The 16,068-nt window shown below is 46.4% G+C and overlaps 1 protein-coding gene across 3 annotated transcripts in view; it reads left to right on the forward strand.

Moving 5' to 3' along the window:
* Window positions 1–11,544, forward strand: part of ULK2 (unc-51 like autophagy activating kinase 2) — an 85,359-nt gene extending 73,815 nt beyond the window's left edge. For 2 of the 3 annotated variants that reach the window (XM_086686143.1, XM_086686144.1), the window contains 7 exons: window positions 453–602; window positions 1,926–2,134; window positions 4,086–4,276; window positions 4,728–4,846; window positions 5,700–5,857; window positions 8,138–8,273; window positions 9,184–11,544. In XM_086686143.1, coding sequence (XP_086542269.1) covers window positions 453–602; window positions 1,926–2,134; window positions 4,086–4,276; window positions 4,728–4,846; window positions 5,700–5,857; window positions 8,138–8,273; window positions 9,184–9,242 — 1,022 coding nt within the window. In that variant the 3' untranslated portion in view covers window positions 9,243–11,544. The remainder of the gene's footprint in view (window positions 1–452; window positions 603–1,925; window positions 2,135–4,085; window positions 4,277–4,727; window positions 4,847–5,699; window positions 5,858–8,137; window positions 8,274–9,183) is intronic. The other variant, XM_086686145.1, reaches the window with a different exon arrangement.
* The last annotated feature ends 4,524 nt before the right edge of the window (window positions 11,545–16,068 follow it).

The raw sequence follows: 16,068 nt of genomic DNA on the forward strand, positions 1-16,068 counted from the left end.
CTCCGACATTGGACCCACCTCACACCCCCCGACAGACACATGGCTGCGGTTCCAAGGCATGTGCTTCGACTCCACTCTCTCTCTCTTTTCAAGCTCTTACTCTGTGGAGACTCCTGTTCTTCCTTCAGCTTTACCTCACATTTTTATTCTAAGTACGTGGTTTCCACTTTTTCAAATGACCCTCAACAGGCATGACTGCAGGTCACATACTCTGGAAGTTCACAGAAGTGACTCTGCATCCAAGGCTTTGGGGTAAAGAAGATTCACGGCTGTGAAGAGATTACTATAAAACACTATTAGTGGAGACCTACGTTGCATTTCTGATTTTAAGAGTAATAGATGCTTATTGAAAAAAAAAACCCTGATATAAAAGTACAGGTCTCCCTATAATCCCAGCCCCCAAAAGAAACACTATCAAAACGATGTAACATCTTGTGACCTTTTCACCGTAGCCCCCGCAGGAGCTTGTGGTGTGGTACTGGCACCTCCCATAGGAACAGCAGCAAGTTCCAGGGCTGTCCTGTTCACTGTAGGATCTCCTCCACACAGTGCCACGGCCCCCACTTGTACCCATATGGTCCTTCGAACGAGAACAACCTCAGGTGAAGCATCGTCTTATTATGATTTTGGCTAGTGTTGGGAGCACAGTGTTCTGTTGATGGCTTAATGGTGTGACTGAGCAAGTCCCTTGACCTCTCTGGACTTCAGTTTCTTTACCAATGACATGGAGATCATCATTGTCTTTACCTTAAAGGGTTGTAAGGTATGAATGGGACCTTATTTGTGGGAGGGGGAAACTTGATAAAATAAAAGTACTGTATATTTACAACATGCAATATTACAGCGATACAATCGAAGTGCGACTTCTCCATGATGAAGCAGCTATGCCTATATGGTGCTTCTTAGCTTATATTAAAGGCTTAATTTAGTACGTTTAGTACATGTTTTGAAATGGTAGATGGTTGTTTGTCTTTGCTTTGTCCTTTTAGAAACCTGAGTCTTACCTTTTTTGTACCTTGGGCCCCAGTCTTTGCACTGAATCCTGTCTGCATTGAGATAGGTCAATAGATTGGTTTTATCATCCTCCATACTCTACACGTAGGTCGTTAATACCCTAAATGAAGAAAGCACTTAGATTGGACTTGAAATGAGTTCTCGTTTGACATCATCTTCTATATTGGACCGTGGGTTCTCTGAGTTCTCTTACACTGAGTAAGTGACCGATCATGATGTCAGTAGATTCGTAAGCAAAGGATTGTAAACAGATAACGAGAGAGGAGGTAGAGCCAACGATCTTGTTCTTCAGATTATTAGAAGTATTAAGTAATAATAAAATACAATTTTCAGAAAGTAACGTTTTTTACCTGTTAACTAAGCCAACACTAAAAGACTGACGCCCAGCGTTGCTGAAGGTTGGCGGGATCGGTGCACTGCCTCACAGCCACTACCGTAGGAGGCCGTGAGGCGGTTGTCCCCAGGGCTGTAAAAGCGGGGGTCACATTTGCTCTGTAGAAATCCCACTCCTGTTTACACCAGCACTTCGGAGTATTGATCACAAACGAGCCTTTCAGAGGAAGGAAACGCTTTGGATTTCATTATAGTGTTATTTGTGATACAAAAATCAGAAATGGTACAAATCTTCCGATAATCGTTACCTATAAAAATTTAGTGAACTGCTCTGCACCGACCGCATGTTGCAGTAAAGACTACGGAGCAACAGGGAGAGATGTGCATGTCGCAAATTAGTTTAAAACGAGCCATGATGATGTCTGTGGAATGTACGTATAAAAGAAGAACAGAGGGGAACTTGGAAAACTAAAACCCAGGGGGTCGGTGCCTTTTCTTGTAACATTTCCTTTGTTCCTTGGATGGTGGGCGCAGGTGCTCACTGCGGGCCCTGCGCCGCATGTCCTGTTCTCTTGCAGCGGGCTCCAGCGGCTCCGGAGGCTCCCTGTGCTCCGCCAGCGGCCGCGCGTGCGTGGGCTCCCCGCCAGGGCCGTGCTCAGGGTCCTCCCCTCCGGGAGCGGAGGCGGCTCCCGGCCTGAGATACATGCCTTATGGTGCTTCACCCCCCAGCCTAGAGGGGCTCATCACCTTTGAAGCCCCTGAACTGCCAGAGGAGACACTGATGGAGGTAGAGAAGAGACCCCTGTGGCGTGTCGCTGTAATGTCGAGAGCACGGAAGAAGGTTCTAGCAATGAGGAAAGGGCAGAATACACAAAAGTTCTGAAGCTTTTTTCTTCTCTTTAACTCACCTTGTCCTTTTCTCCTTGAAAAACATTGCTGATGTGTTTTTAGAGTAATGTTAACAGTGACACTCATCCAGAACAAGCATTGGTTGAGAGGAAGTGACACATGGAGATTTTTTTTTTTAATCTGAAGTTTATTTGCTAGTTATGGGATTTGTAAAGCACAGTCTTTGTCCTGAAACCGTAACTTTTTATTCTCACCGCTTGCTTTTCTTCATAAGATAAAAGCAATACACTTAGGCTTATGAAATAATAAAGCATAATGCCAGATTAGTCGCACTGAGAAATAAACCTGCCAAGCAAATGCTCACATTTGTAGACCAGCACCCTCCCTCGGTGGAGCCAGTTCCACAGGGAAAAACGCAGCCTAATCTGAAGCACGCTGAACACACGTTCAGCATGACAGAAGTTAATTTTGCGACTCCAAAGACTGTGCCAGTTCAGTTCCTCAGACTCGACTCCAGGACAGCACCCAGTGGCCTACACTGTGTCCTCAGTCCCGATTACAATGCTGACTTAGCTAGCATTTCAAATTAAAATGATCAGTTCTCCGGGCCAACAGAGAACAAATTCTCTCTCCGTGCTGGACCTCCAACTAACATTTTTATTTTGCATGAATGAGAATTAAATATTTCACATAAAAGTTATAAAATGTTGCCTGCAAAATTTAGTAGTTATTGTGTAGAAGTTTTAGTTGTGATTTTGAAAATATGTACAATCCAGTCCTAAGATTGGGAAAGCAGTTTTCAGAGTTTTTTCAGTTTCCATCAAACTAGACACAAATTGTGTTCTAATACATTTTCCAGTGTATTGGAAGGTACAGTCCCATATGCTGTCAGAGAGCAGAGAGACTTTCAAAAGTTAATTGGTTTATTCTCCTTTTTCTAGGAAAATGATTCTCCTTTTTTCATCATAGAAGGAGAATGAGAAGCTTAGTCTTATTTGAGCTTTCAAAAAACATTTATAGCTAAAAGCACATCTCAAAACAACATTAATTTAGGGTGCCTGGGTTGCTCAGCCTTGGCTAAAGTCATGATCTCAGGGTTTGTGAGTTCAAGCCCTGCATTGGGTGAGCACGAGCCTTGCTTTGGGTGAGCCTCACTTCTCTCCCTTTCCTTCTCTCTCTCTTTCTGCCCCTCATGGGATTCTCTCTCTCTCTCTCTCTCCCCCTCTCTGTCTCTCTCTCTCTCCCTCTCCCTCCCTCCCTCTCTGCCCCTGGTTCACTTGGGCCCTCTCAAAAAAAAAAAACAAAAACCCACATTACTTTTAGAATGCTCATTTTTTAAAGCATGCTATTATGTCTATATTCCCCTCTTTAAGTGAACAGCTCACAGAAATTTAGAGCTTTGGTATTAGGAGTCACTGTGAACTGAAAACTCACCAGAAATTAAAATAAAACATCTCTGGAACTCTAAGTCAGTAGAATTTACTAAACTAGCAAGAAGGGTGGTTTAGTGTAAAGAATATCCTTAAAATCCTGATGCTTATTTGGTCATGTTTTTGTCTCAAGTATGTTGATTTAATTGTTTAGTTTTGGGGTTGTCCTTGTCCTTGTTTTTGTTTTTCTGGTAAAACACAGTGACCTCATTCCTTTGACACTTAATTTTGGGGCTGCTCTCATACATAACACACAAACACATGCGCATACCCACATTTGGTTTCACCTGTGTTTATTTTCTTACTAGTCTTCTGGAATTTAAAAATCTTCGTCTGTTTTGCTCATTCTGATATTCATAAGTATAGAAAAACATTAGCGCCGGCCGTGGCTTATATACAGGAAAGAGTACACGCCTCCTCTTCACTGAAAGTTTCTAAGACAAATTGGCTTTGCCACAGCGAGAACACACAGACGCCTTACGCCACCTCAGTGTGATGCTGATGTTCACCGAGTGCGTGCTGGACCTGACAGCCGCGCGGGGAGGAGACCCGGAGCTGTGCGCGTCCGCTGTCTCATCCGCCGTCTCCTTGTACCAGATCCAGGAGAGCGTGGTCGTGGACCAGATCAGCCAACTAAGCAAAGACTGGGGGTAGGTGCTCCCCAGCCATTCACTTCCGGATCCTCCATGCTTTCTGTAAGTTCACGTCTGAGATGGAGACCTTGTCGCACGCCGAGATCACATCCCATCTCAGGGCTTCAAGGGAGCCCCGAGTTGTTCCGTTGTGCGAGATCTCACTATATGAGCCAAGACTTGAAGATTCCGTAACCCTAGCGTTGCCTTCTCTTTGTATCTTACACTGTCGAAGGTATTTGGTGATAAAGGGATCGTACTGATTTTTCTTTGAGTAGACCTGTTGTGTTCAAAGCACACACACATCTTTTTCATGAACCTTCTTCCTTCCAGAGTTACTTGTGCATTAAAATATATCCAGGAGAATGATACTCCTTTAGAAATGCTGTTTTAATGGTGACCTGATGAGTAGAGAGCTGAGTCTGGCATGTGGGTCCCAGGATAACACTCTGCTGTCTTCTGGGCACAGGCGGGTGGAGCAGCTGGTGTTGTACATGAAGGCAGCGCAGCTTCTAGCCGCATCGCTGCATCTCGCCAAAGCCCAGGTCAAGTCCGGGAAACTGAGCCCATCCACGGCCGTGAAACAAGGTATGGGTGGGGCGTGACGGTCCTCGAGCTGCTCCTTTCCCCTTTGCACTGAGAGTTTGTGATGAGGAATCCCTGTGTTGGTAAATATTCGTAGGGGTGCCTGGGTGGCTCAGTCGGTTGAGCATCAGACTCATGATTTCAGCTCAGGTCATGATGTCACGGTTTATGGGATCGAGCCCCAAGTCAGGCTCTGTGCTGACAGCTCAGAGCCTGCTTGGCATTCTCCCTCCCCCTCTCTCCCCCCCCCTCTCTCCCCCCCCTCTCTCCCCCCCCTCTCTCCCCCTCTTTCCCCCTCTCCCCCTCTCCCTCTCTCCCTCTCTCCCTCTCTCCCTCTCTCTCTCTCTCTCTCTCTCTCTCCCCCCACCCCTCCCTCTCTCTCTCTCTCTCAAAATAAATAGATAATAATTTTCAAAAAACATTTAAATATTCTTAACTGGGCAAAGATTCTGATTTTTCTGTTTTTTGTTTTTGCCATTTAATTCATACAGGGAACAGTTGGAAGTGAAGTGGAAGAGAACGCATGAAAGAATCTGATTTCTGGTCTTTTTTGTTTTTTAATGTTTATTTTTGAGAGTGGGGGGAGGGGCAGAGAGGAGGTGGAAAACACGGAATCTGAAGCAGGCTCCAGGGTCTGCACTGTCAGCACAGAGCCCGACGTGGGGTTCAAATGCATGAACTGTGGGATCATGACCGGGGTCGAAGTTGGACACTTAATCGACTGAGCCACCCACCCCAACCCCGGTCATTTTTTTCAATGATCATTTAATGTCACTTTCCTTAAATCAGCAGGAAAGGTGCATGTCACTGTGACTTGTGGAGGAAAAATAAAATTCTCATCTCAACTTCTTTTCAGTTGTCAAGAATTTGAATGAACGATACAAATTCTGCATCACCATGTGCAAGAAACTTACGGAAGAGCTGACTCGCTTCTTCTCTGACAAACAGAGATTTATTGATGAAATCAGCAGCGTGACTGCAGAGAAACTCATCTATAATTGTGCTGTAGAAATGGTAACCCTTTCTACGGTTTAACATTATTTAAGAGTATCTTTTGAGTTGAATACCTGCTTGACCTTATCGTTTTAAAAAGAGTTTGTGCCCTTGACTGCTCCCAAGTCCCAAACACGGTGATAGCCTCTTACTAAAGGAGGACTTGGACTTCACGAGCACAGGTGACACATTAAATAACGTTGGTTACCGCATTCGGTGAAGTGTTATTGTACCTCCTAAAAATTGCTAACCTTAGGCATGATCTAATCTTCTTATACTTTGCATCTAAATGCTTTGGCTGGATCTGTTTCTGCATTTTGTACTGTCTAAGAAATTCTGGCATAATAAAACATGAGGAAAAATACCACTCTGTTTACCAGTCCACAAAAGTCCACGTGCCCAGATTCCACTTACTGACCTTACTGAAGCATTCGACACAAAGTAAAATCTGCTTTTCCAATTATTTGGGTCTACTATTGGAAATAATTTGTTTCTATCTCATGGGGGAAAAGTTGCTCTGAAGTAGTGATGAAATTAGAGACTGTTAAGTAGTTTAGTGGGGGAAAAAATTATTGAGCAATCTTATTTTTGCCACATTAACATAATAAATCTACCTCCTCCCCCCAGAATATGTCTAGTTTGAATTGTACGGTTATGTTACCCTTGGCCTTATTCCGCAAGCCATTATCAAAAGTTAAATGAAAATGACTTTGGACTATAAACTGTTGATAAGCATAACATACATTATTTTGCTCTAAACTATTGATATGAATAATAGGCATTGTATCACTCTATACTGGTTTGAGACTTCATATGATAAATTATTTTTAAAACTTGGGGCCAAGAAAAATGTCCTCTCCTGAGGAGTTTGGCTGTTCTTCCTTTTCTGATAACAAGAGCAGTATAACTTGAATAAGTCCCTCCTTTTGCCCTGGCTGCACAGCAAACTTCGTGATATTAGCACCATGTTTAGTCATTTCTTCATCCTTTTCAGAATGGATTTTCTGTACCCATTTTATTTGTTTTATTGTAAGTGGCTTTCAAGTATTTTTTGAAAGAAACAGATCATATCGGCAAGTACACATCAGGATACTGGGTTACTGGCAGTCCCGGCTTTTAATGACTGAAGAGAATGTTAAAGAACAAAATTCAACCAAGTAAAATTGAAGATCTAATTGGCTTTTGTGAAATGATTCATGCATCAGGCAGCATTTCATCTAGCAAGTAGAGGAGAGCTTTACTGAGCTAAATAAAACAAAGGTGTTTGAAGGGAGAAGGGGGTAGTAAAAAAGAGGAAAGGAATTCATTAGCAAGGAATGCGTTGTTTAGGCAAAGTTGCCCTTCTAAGGGAAACTGAAGTGGGGAAGGAAGGGGTCAATCAGTAAATTTCCTAGTGCTGACCAGGAAATGCCAGGTTGACTGGTTTGAGGTTACATACCTGGGGTATTGGAACTGCAGTCAGGTGAGGTATTATGTCCTGGCTTACTGACTTGGCCTAAGTGGTGCCATTTTGGGCCTGTCGTCTACTTTTTAACAAGGAAATCAGAATACCATTGAGAAGACTTCTCAAATAGTCATGACCTGTGCATAATACTACAGTCTCCTCTTTCTGGAAAGCCCCTGCCCACCTTTCTCATCACCTCTACTCCTTTATGACTCAGCCGACACACCACTTCCTGGAGGCTTTCCCTAATATCCGTGTGCCACGGGGTGGTTAGATGTGCCCGGTATGTGTTCCATCCCATCTTGGGGCTTCCTCCTACACAACCACGAGTCTCGTGGAATTAGCAAGCCATGTTTTCAGGCCTGTGTGTCCCTCCAGACTGTGAGTTCTCCTTCGTGGTATGTGCAGTGCTTGGCACTTGTAAACACCCCTGAATGAATGGGTGACTACGCCAGAAAGTTCTTTGGCTAAAGGAAGCTATAAATTACTTTTACCACCATTTAATTATCTTATTATAACAAAATCTACCTTAATGAAATGTCAGGTTGCCCTAGTGTGAAAGTATATGTTTAAAATAAACTTTTTAGTGTAGCCATAGAAGAGCCAATTTAGAAGTATAAATGTTGAGTCATGAATCTCTCTGAGTACGGGATTATGTTTGAAGGCAAAGTAACTTTCATCGAGAAGCTCCTTTATACTGCTCATCTGATGAGTCTTATGAGTAAGTTTTGTAGTTTGGTAGATTATATCATCTCGTCAAAATGTGTTAGATATCATTTAAAGCTGCATTGCCCAGATGGATGTGTATTTTCGTGGAAAAGTTGAGAATCTCCTTGCTCTTGCTGACTTGGCTTCAGGTTCAGTCTGCAGCCCTGGATGAGATGTTTCAGCAGACAGAAGATATTGTTTATCGCTATCATAAGGCAGCCCTTCTTTTGGAAGGCCTAACGAAGATTCTCCAGGACCCTGCAGATATTGAAAACGTACATAAATGTAAGTTGACTTGGAAAGTGGTGTTATTGATTGCAGCTGAGTTGCCTCCTACGGGTGCATCAGGAAGAGCTTGGAGTTTGGAGTCGTACTGCCTGGGTTTGAATCTTGGCTTTCCAACTTTGGGCAAGTCATTGATTCTTACTGCGGTCTGCTGCTGCTTCTAAAAGATGAGAGAGTTGTTTGAGGAACGGAGATCATGCTTATAATGTAATGATTGATGGCTTTTGATTTTTATACCACATTACCGTGTTGGAAGATGTGTGTTTGTGTATGTAGAGAATTCTGTTTTTGTTAAATAATAATACATGCAACTATTTTAAGCCCTGTGGGCTTCAGCGCAGAGCCTGCTTTGGATCCTGTCTCTCCCCCATCTCTCTGCCCCTCCCCCACTAGTGCTCTCTCTCCTCTCAAAAATTGTGGGAAAAAAAAAAAAAAAAGAACTTTATGAAGATCCTACGTACCCCAGATCGGGTATAGACAACAGAGTGGAGATTTAGAGAGTACCAGGATGATGATACCATTTGTGGAGTATAAGCCCTGGTGTTTGAGGAGGGGCTTGGGAGCATATGTGGTCACACCACATTTTGAAGAGCCTCAAGGGGACTGCAATTCTAAAATTATGTGCAGTTGTGAGCAAGCTAGCTATTAAAACCTAAATTTTCTTTATTTGACTTGCTAACCTACACTTTGCTCCTGTGCATCACTGAGCTAGACATTATATCTAAACAATTATCAGGCAGAAAGAAGAAAAAATCTTCAGAATGGTTCACTTTGGGGCAAAGATAGAACAGAGACAAGGATGTAGGTGGAAAGTGGTTTTGTTTTTGTTTTTGTTTTTGTTTTTCCATTTGTTCTGCCCTTGGTTTTGAAAACAGAAATGACTTTTGCTCTGAACTTACTTTATTTCTAGATAAAACTAGTATTGAAAGAAGATTGTCAGCACTCTGCTGTAGCACCGCCACCCTGTGAGCGGCAGCCGGTCCAGCCCCTGGACCAGTGGTGGAATTGAGGACAGAAGTTTGGGATGACAGCTCGGGTTCTGGTTCCCCATCTCCAGGAAACCGTAGTTTCTCACCTGGTGACTACCAAAGAGCAAGCAGTGACTTCACAAAGGAAGAACAATCCAAAACTACATGCTTGTAGGAAATCTGCCTTATCGGAGACGACACCCCTTCCCCTTTTCTTTGTAGAAGCAGCAGCAAGAGTATTCCACTTGGCTCTCAGTTCGAACCTGGTAAATAAACGTACCTTAGAAATAGAACTATCAGTGCAGTTATTCTTAAAGACGATCAAGAGGGGAACAAAGTGAGTGGCTCTTTACTCGTTCATCGGAGCAGTGTGTGAAATTCCATGTATTTACTGAGGTATAAAAGGAAAAAGGAAAAAAAAATCTACATCTCGTCCGGGCAGTTTGATATCTGGGGTAGGTTTGTCTAAATCTGAGCACGCATCCTTAAACAGCTCAGGAGGAAATAGCGTAAGAACCAGCTGAAAGAAGGCTCTTGGAAGAAATTGTGAAATCTTCCATCTGATCTAATGTGGACACATGTTACTCTTCCAAAATCTCTCATATTGCACTAATTTATTAAAACAACTGTGCATTGGATTTTGCAATTTAAAACTAACTGAGGCACAATGGACTTGTTTAAAATATTTTACTTGATTATATTCTATACACACACCCTTTCCAGAATTCACATGTAATGTCTAGTGGACTTTTAAACGGTAAAAACTTGTGTTCATGTGGACCGTTGCATTTTTTTAACCTGCTCATCCACACGTAACAGATTTTCTCAGTGGTATTTTTGAGTTGCTGGTCGTTTGCCTTTGGTTTTATTTTTTACCGTGCATGCAGAATGCGCATTGACGCCTGTGATCTCTACGTTTACTAAAGGCTAGGTTTATTTGGGCAGTATTAGAAAGAGTATCAATCGGGAGACTCTCAAGAATTTTAGCCGGGCCACAACAAAGTTGGCGACCTAAAGGCTTGTTAGTGATGTGGAGTTTTCTACATGAAGTTAGTGAAGAATGAGGTTTGTTTTCTCTTAGGAAAACGGGCAGCTCTCTCTGCAGCCTAATGTGTGTTTTTCACGTTAATCCTGACAGTTCACCAGATAACTGGTCACCAGATAGCTAGACGTGGAGAATGCGGGCAGTTAACATCCTTCCAGAAACCGTTCCTACGTTGTGTGTTGTTTGATTTCTTTTACTCACCTGCTTGAATACTTGAATAAACATTCTCCACTTTTAATCCTTATATCTTTATCCTTTTAGATAATATAATCTGAACTCTGACAAATTGCACAGAAGCTCTTTGGCATTAACCTAATTTTAGCGTACTGATAAAGACGAACAAAAACATGGTTTTTCTTTTACTTTGACGAAGTAATGTAATTTTTACCTTATTTATCTGTATGAAATTCCAGCACTTAATTTGAACATTTATTTATATGATGTTTGTATTTTTAGGTCTTTAATACAGTGTTTCTACCTCCCATTTGTAACTGCATATGCATTATTCTTGAAACTAGGTAAAACTCACTGAATTGTTGTGTAATAGCCTTTTTATTATTGCCTGTACAGATGTATATTGAGGTAAAATAAAAGTGACAAAGTGTTTCTAGGGCAAAGCTGGGTCCGTATTACGTGGCTTGTCAAGCCAGCTCCTTCCTCAGTGAGTTTGGAGGCTGGGTCACTAATATCCTTTGTCCTGCCCCAAGATTTCCGATGCTCGGTGACTGTCAGCGCAGGCTGCCAGGCATGTAGACTACGCGATGAGGACTCCTGCGCCTCCCTGCGGGGGTGACAAGCACTGGTATTGGGGACACTCTAGTTTGTATAATTCCTTCAAGCATACCGAGCAATTTCATTCACCTTCTCGTAGTTATCAGCCGCGTTCTCTCAGTAGATCCTCCAAGGGGCTGGGTTCCTTCTGGCCCCTCCGCCCTGTCCTTTATTTTTTTTTATTTTATTTTTTTCTTTAAACAGGATGAAACAGGTTCTCAGCAAGTAAGTGATGTGTCTGAAGTCAGGTAACTAGTGAGGTAGTTAAGCCATGCTTTGTGACTGCCAAGTTCATTCTTCCTCCTCTTGTATAATGAAGGTCCGTCTTGTGATAGATGCTGTGTGTGAAACCGTGAAGTCTGAACAGCAAAGAACAAACTGTAAACTCATGAATAACGGTTCTGATTCTACTTCCGTTTTCAAGGCCGATTGTTTTCAGAGATCTTGCCTTGATTATAGCAATAATAAATGCTTTATGTTTCCACGAGTACTTTTTAATTCCGTATCATCTGTTTCATATGGTAGAAATGGGCCAGTCTACACATCCATGGGTTGACACCCGTATTGAAGGCATAACGTGGGAAGTTACTGAGCACACGCATGTAAACAGAGGCCTGCTCGGTGAATTTGCTAACCAGCTCTTCCCGCTGTAAGAGTTTGCCTTTATAACGGCACCCTGTCCTGGACCTAACGGTTCCCACAGTCCACGCGCCCTTATCCCTGCCCAGAGGAACAGTCGAGGCAGCAATGGTCTTGTTTCTGCCCGAGTCCTGGAGAGGAGCTTCCTGGCAGGGCCGGGTCCTCCTCAGTCTCCACAGGGCCACAAGGGAGAAGCTGAGCGGGGCCATAGTGGACATGAAGCCATTGACTCAGGTATCTAGGAAGCCGTTGAGGTGACAGAAGTGATTGCAGGACGACCTCCCACGCGTGGAGTCTCTACAGACCGTCTTAAATCCTTTCTGAGATAAAGCGCGGTGTGTGGCTCCAGGAGGGTTGCCTGCTGGTGTCCGCGACAGCGAGGAGCTACTGCTCGGGGAGCGTGATGTTCTCCCTCCACCGAGAGGTGCGTCTTCGAAGCATCTGTGCCCATCTCCACGCGGCCCTGAGACGGTTCACCTCTGGGGCCCGGACCCGTGAATCTTCAGCCACGGAAGCTCTCGGGACCTGCTCGCGTCTCTTCCTTGTTTATCCAAGCCCTTGTGAGAGGACTGCCTGTGGGAGAGGGTCAAGACGGTGTTTTCCTTACCAGAGTCAGAGGGAACCGCCTCAGACCCGATCCACCTAGAAAAGCCTCGCTCTCCGGGAAACTGACAATCGGCCCCGAAACTCTGCTTTTGCGGAGGGGGCAGAGCCAAACAGGAAGGGTCAGTGTGAATTCAGGGACCAGACTGTGGTAGAGACAGGAACGGGGGCCAGGAGCCTGCTGTCCCCGCCGCTGCAGGCACACTGACCCCGCAGAGGCCGCACAGACCAGGGCCCTGGGGGCACATGTCTGCCCCCTGCAAGCGGAACTCACCTATGGGCTCCCCCTTTTCACGGAAGGTCTCAGCCCAGTTTTCAACGGGCCATGTGGATTTTGTCGTTCAGTGTGTTCCCAGGGTGCCTCCTGGGAGTGGATCTGAGCCGAGGAGGCTGCTTCCTGGAGCCCCGCACCTGCTCCTTCCCTTGGCACAGCGGCTCCTTCGACGTCTGCACTCGGGAGACAGGCGGTGGGCCTCTCCTGGGCGAGGCTGCCTGGCGCACGGTCGTGGACCTCCCCACGCTGCGTGCCCTCCTCCGAGACAGTCCTGACCTTCCCAGAGTTTGCTTCCATCACTAGGAGAGGCCAGCCGAGCACTTGTTTGCTGAAAGCTTCACTCTGCCTCCTCAGCGTGGTGGTCCCCTGGGTCCCAGACTCCAGCTGCCCCGTGCAGAGCTGTGTGTCCAGAGGGCAAGGGCGCAGAGCTCAGGGAGTGGGGTGCGGATGAAACAGGTTAGTGAGCACGAAGTTCGAGCCGTTCCGGGGACGTGCGTATCCTCAGCGAAGCTCGCTGTTGGACTGGTGGCGGTCCACGGCTCCCCGCTGTGTTGTTTTGGGGAGGGGTGGAGAACAGCCTGTGTTTGTTTAGGGCAAGGCCTGGATTTAGGGCTCCCTGGAACCACGCTTGCTCTAGCCGGACAGCTTCTGAAAGGACTTGCCTCCTTCCCTGGCTGGCCCGCCCGGCAAGCTGCGTTCGGACATCCTTTATTTACCCTTTTAGGTCAATCTGGCAGTTACGGTGAAGTGTTTGTATCGAGCTAACATTTATTTGATCGGCATATCAACCCTTACTTGCCTCATTTTACCGATGGAGAAACAGGCTTGGAGAGTAATCCCCGCTCCGAGAGAAAAGCCCTGAGGCCAGGTAGTGGTGGAAGCAGGGGTTTGGACTGCTGGGCTGGGGAGCCTGGGTGTGGGGGAGCCCTCCTCCCCCTGTGATGTGCTTAGCGCCCCAAACCTGCTTACCCGCACGTCCTTGTAACACCTCTCTGGTGATGTCCAGGAAGAGGGGGAAAAAGTAGAGTTCTGTGCCATTTGGACCCATCTTCTGCCTAGCAGAAGGCAGCAGATTTCGAGAACAGGCGGAGTCAACAGCTCTGTGCAGCCCCTCTTGGGCCTGGGGCTGGAGCCCGAGAACAGTGGGTTTCAGAAACCACCCTTGAACCTCCCAGTGAAAGGGCGTTCTATGACGTATCAATAAACTTGAGCATTTGATTGACCCACTTTGCAGTTTCCCTGTTTGGTCTTACCTGCGCCAGTGAGCTCGAACCGCAGGTGCAGCACCAGGTGGGAGAAGCCTCAATCCGGGTTTGTCCAGGGGACCCCACCCCCACCCCGACACGCACACAGCCGAGTCCTGGGACCAATTCTTTTGTTGATGGAGGCAGAAACCCTTTCCCCAGGAACTCCTTGGTCTGCCCCCACTGCGGCCAAGCGGCCCCACGCCCTCACCTGGGCCCCGTCCAGCGTGGAGTTCACACTACGCCAGCCCCTCCACCAGGAGGAGCGTAGCCCCCAGGGTTTTCTCTTGTTTGTCTCAAACCGCCAAGGCCCCGACCCATTTTCTCGCCTTCCTGTCCTGCCCTCCCCATCTCGGTGATGAGGGTCCTGAGCCGCTGGGGCAGGGCTCCCCTCACTCCCCTCCCCGCAAGGAGAGGCTGGGGAGGAAGACAGGCTGTTTTTCAGTTCCAGCTAGCGGGTTTCTGTAAAGATGACGGGTTAAATGGATTGCACACTCTAGCAATACGCCCAGTGATGGTTCCTTTAGGAACCCGCATAAGGAGCAGAAGGTGTGGGCAGCCGAGCTGCTATGGCATGCCTTAAACTGAGAGCGGAAAGTAGACACAGTTTCTAGTGGAAACCTAGAATATTTTGAGCATGAGGTTTTTCTTCTTAATCCCCTTTACTATGAAGACAAAACAGCCCTGTGTCATTTTTTTTTTAAGTTTATTTTTGATAGGGAGGGAGGGAGGGGCAGCGAGAGAACCTCAAGCAGGCTTCACACTGTCAGCACAGAGCCAGACACGGGGCTTGAACTCACCAACCGTGAAATCCGCCCTGATCTGAAATCAAGAGTCGGATGCTTAACCCAGTGAGCCACCCAGGCGTCCCAGCCCTGTGTCGTTTTTTAAACAAGGCTCTTTAAGTCTAGGAAAACTCCAAGAGGCAAATCACAACTAGGGAAAGTATTTGCCATAAATACAACAGATGAAGGGAGGTGACGGTGAGGGAAAGGCTAGTAGAAAATCAGGAAATTCCCTTTGCTCCTGATGCACGCCCCCCCCCCCCCCCACCGTCCCCAGTCAGAGGCCTGACGGGAGCAGCAGAATAGATGAGCCGCAGGCCGAGCAGGCCAAGGCTCCCAACAGATGTTCTGAGTCACCCAGCTCAGGAGAGGGAAATGGATCCAAGAGGCCTTAGGGTCCTCTCCCCCAGACGCGTGTTTCTGTGTCTCCTTCCCATGTGCCCTGACTATGACACGGGCCTCACTTTCCTCGCCTGTGAGGCAGAGATGGTACTAGAACTTGCCTCTCAAGCTTACCGTGAGGATTAAACAAAATCACACATGCAGTGCTCACACCCCTTCCTGACACATGGTGAGCCCTGAATAAACACCAGGTGGCGGGATCAGTGGCAGTCACAGCAGGATTAGAGCCAGGGCCGAGGCCCGAGGGCCTGGCTGTATCTTCCCCACTGACCACTGGGACACGGGGCAGGACTCACTTCTGTCCTCCCCTCCACCACTTGTGTGCTGTACTCTCTTTCTCACATCTGGTTTTTTTTTTTTTTTTTTTTTTTTTTTGGAGACCCGAGCTCTTCTTTCCACTGAGAATGTACCGGAACAACATTGCTTAGACAGGGGCTCCTGGGTGGCTCGGTCGGTTAAGCAGCCAACTCTTGCTTTCAGCTCAGGTCATGATCTCACAGTTGGTTAGTTCAAGCCTCCCCCCACCCCCACCCCCACCCCGTTGGGCTCCGTGCTGGCAGCACAGAGCCTGCTTGGGATTCTCTCTCTCCTCTGTCTCTCGCTGCCCCTCCCGACTCTCTCTCTCTCTCTCTCTCTCTCTCTCAAAATATATAAATAAACTTAAAAAACAAAACAAAAAACCACAGCGCTTAGGCAAGCCGATCGGAGCGCACATCGACGTTAGCTCGCTAACAAGCCGGCAGCTGACCAAGTCATGTCAGTTCAGAAAGGATAGGAAAACCGGTGTATGTCGGGGAGACAGGATGCTTGTTACATAAGCAGCTTATTGTAAAGACCACCGTTTCCTTTCACGTGGTCATAGAAACATCATACGTTCCTCCGTCACATGCTAACTGAGGAAATCTGGGACAGGGCGGCCCGAGATACCAGCTGTTCACGCACTATCTGTACAGGACTAGAGGGTATTTCTGGCTTCGGGGGCTAAGCAGTCTCTTGCAGCCAGCGGCCCCCTGCCATTGGACGCCGAAAAGCAGCCATAGACCGCGCACGGGTGAACATGGCTG

The sequence above is a fragment of the Puma concolor genome, chromosome E1, assembly GCF_028749965.1.
Source record: "Puma concolor isolate L17-30 chromosome E1, mPumCon1.1.hap2, whole genome shotgun sequence".
In the NCBI taxonomy this organism is placed as follows: Eukaryota; Metazoa; Chordata; class Mammalia; order Carnivora; family Felidae; genus Puma; species Puma concolor.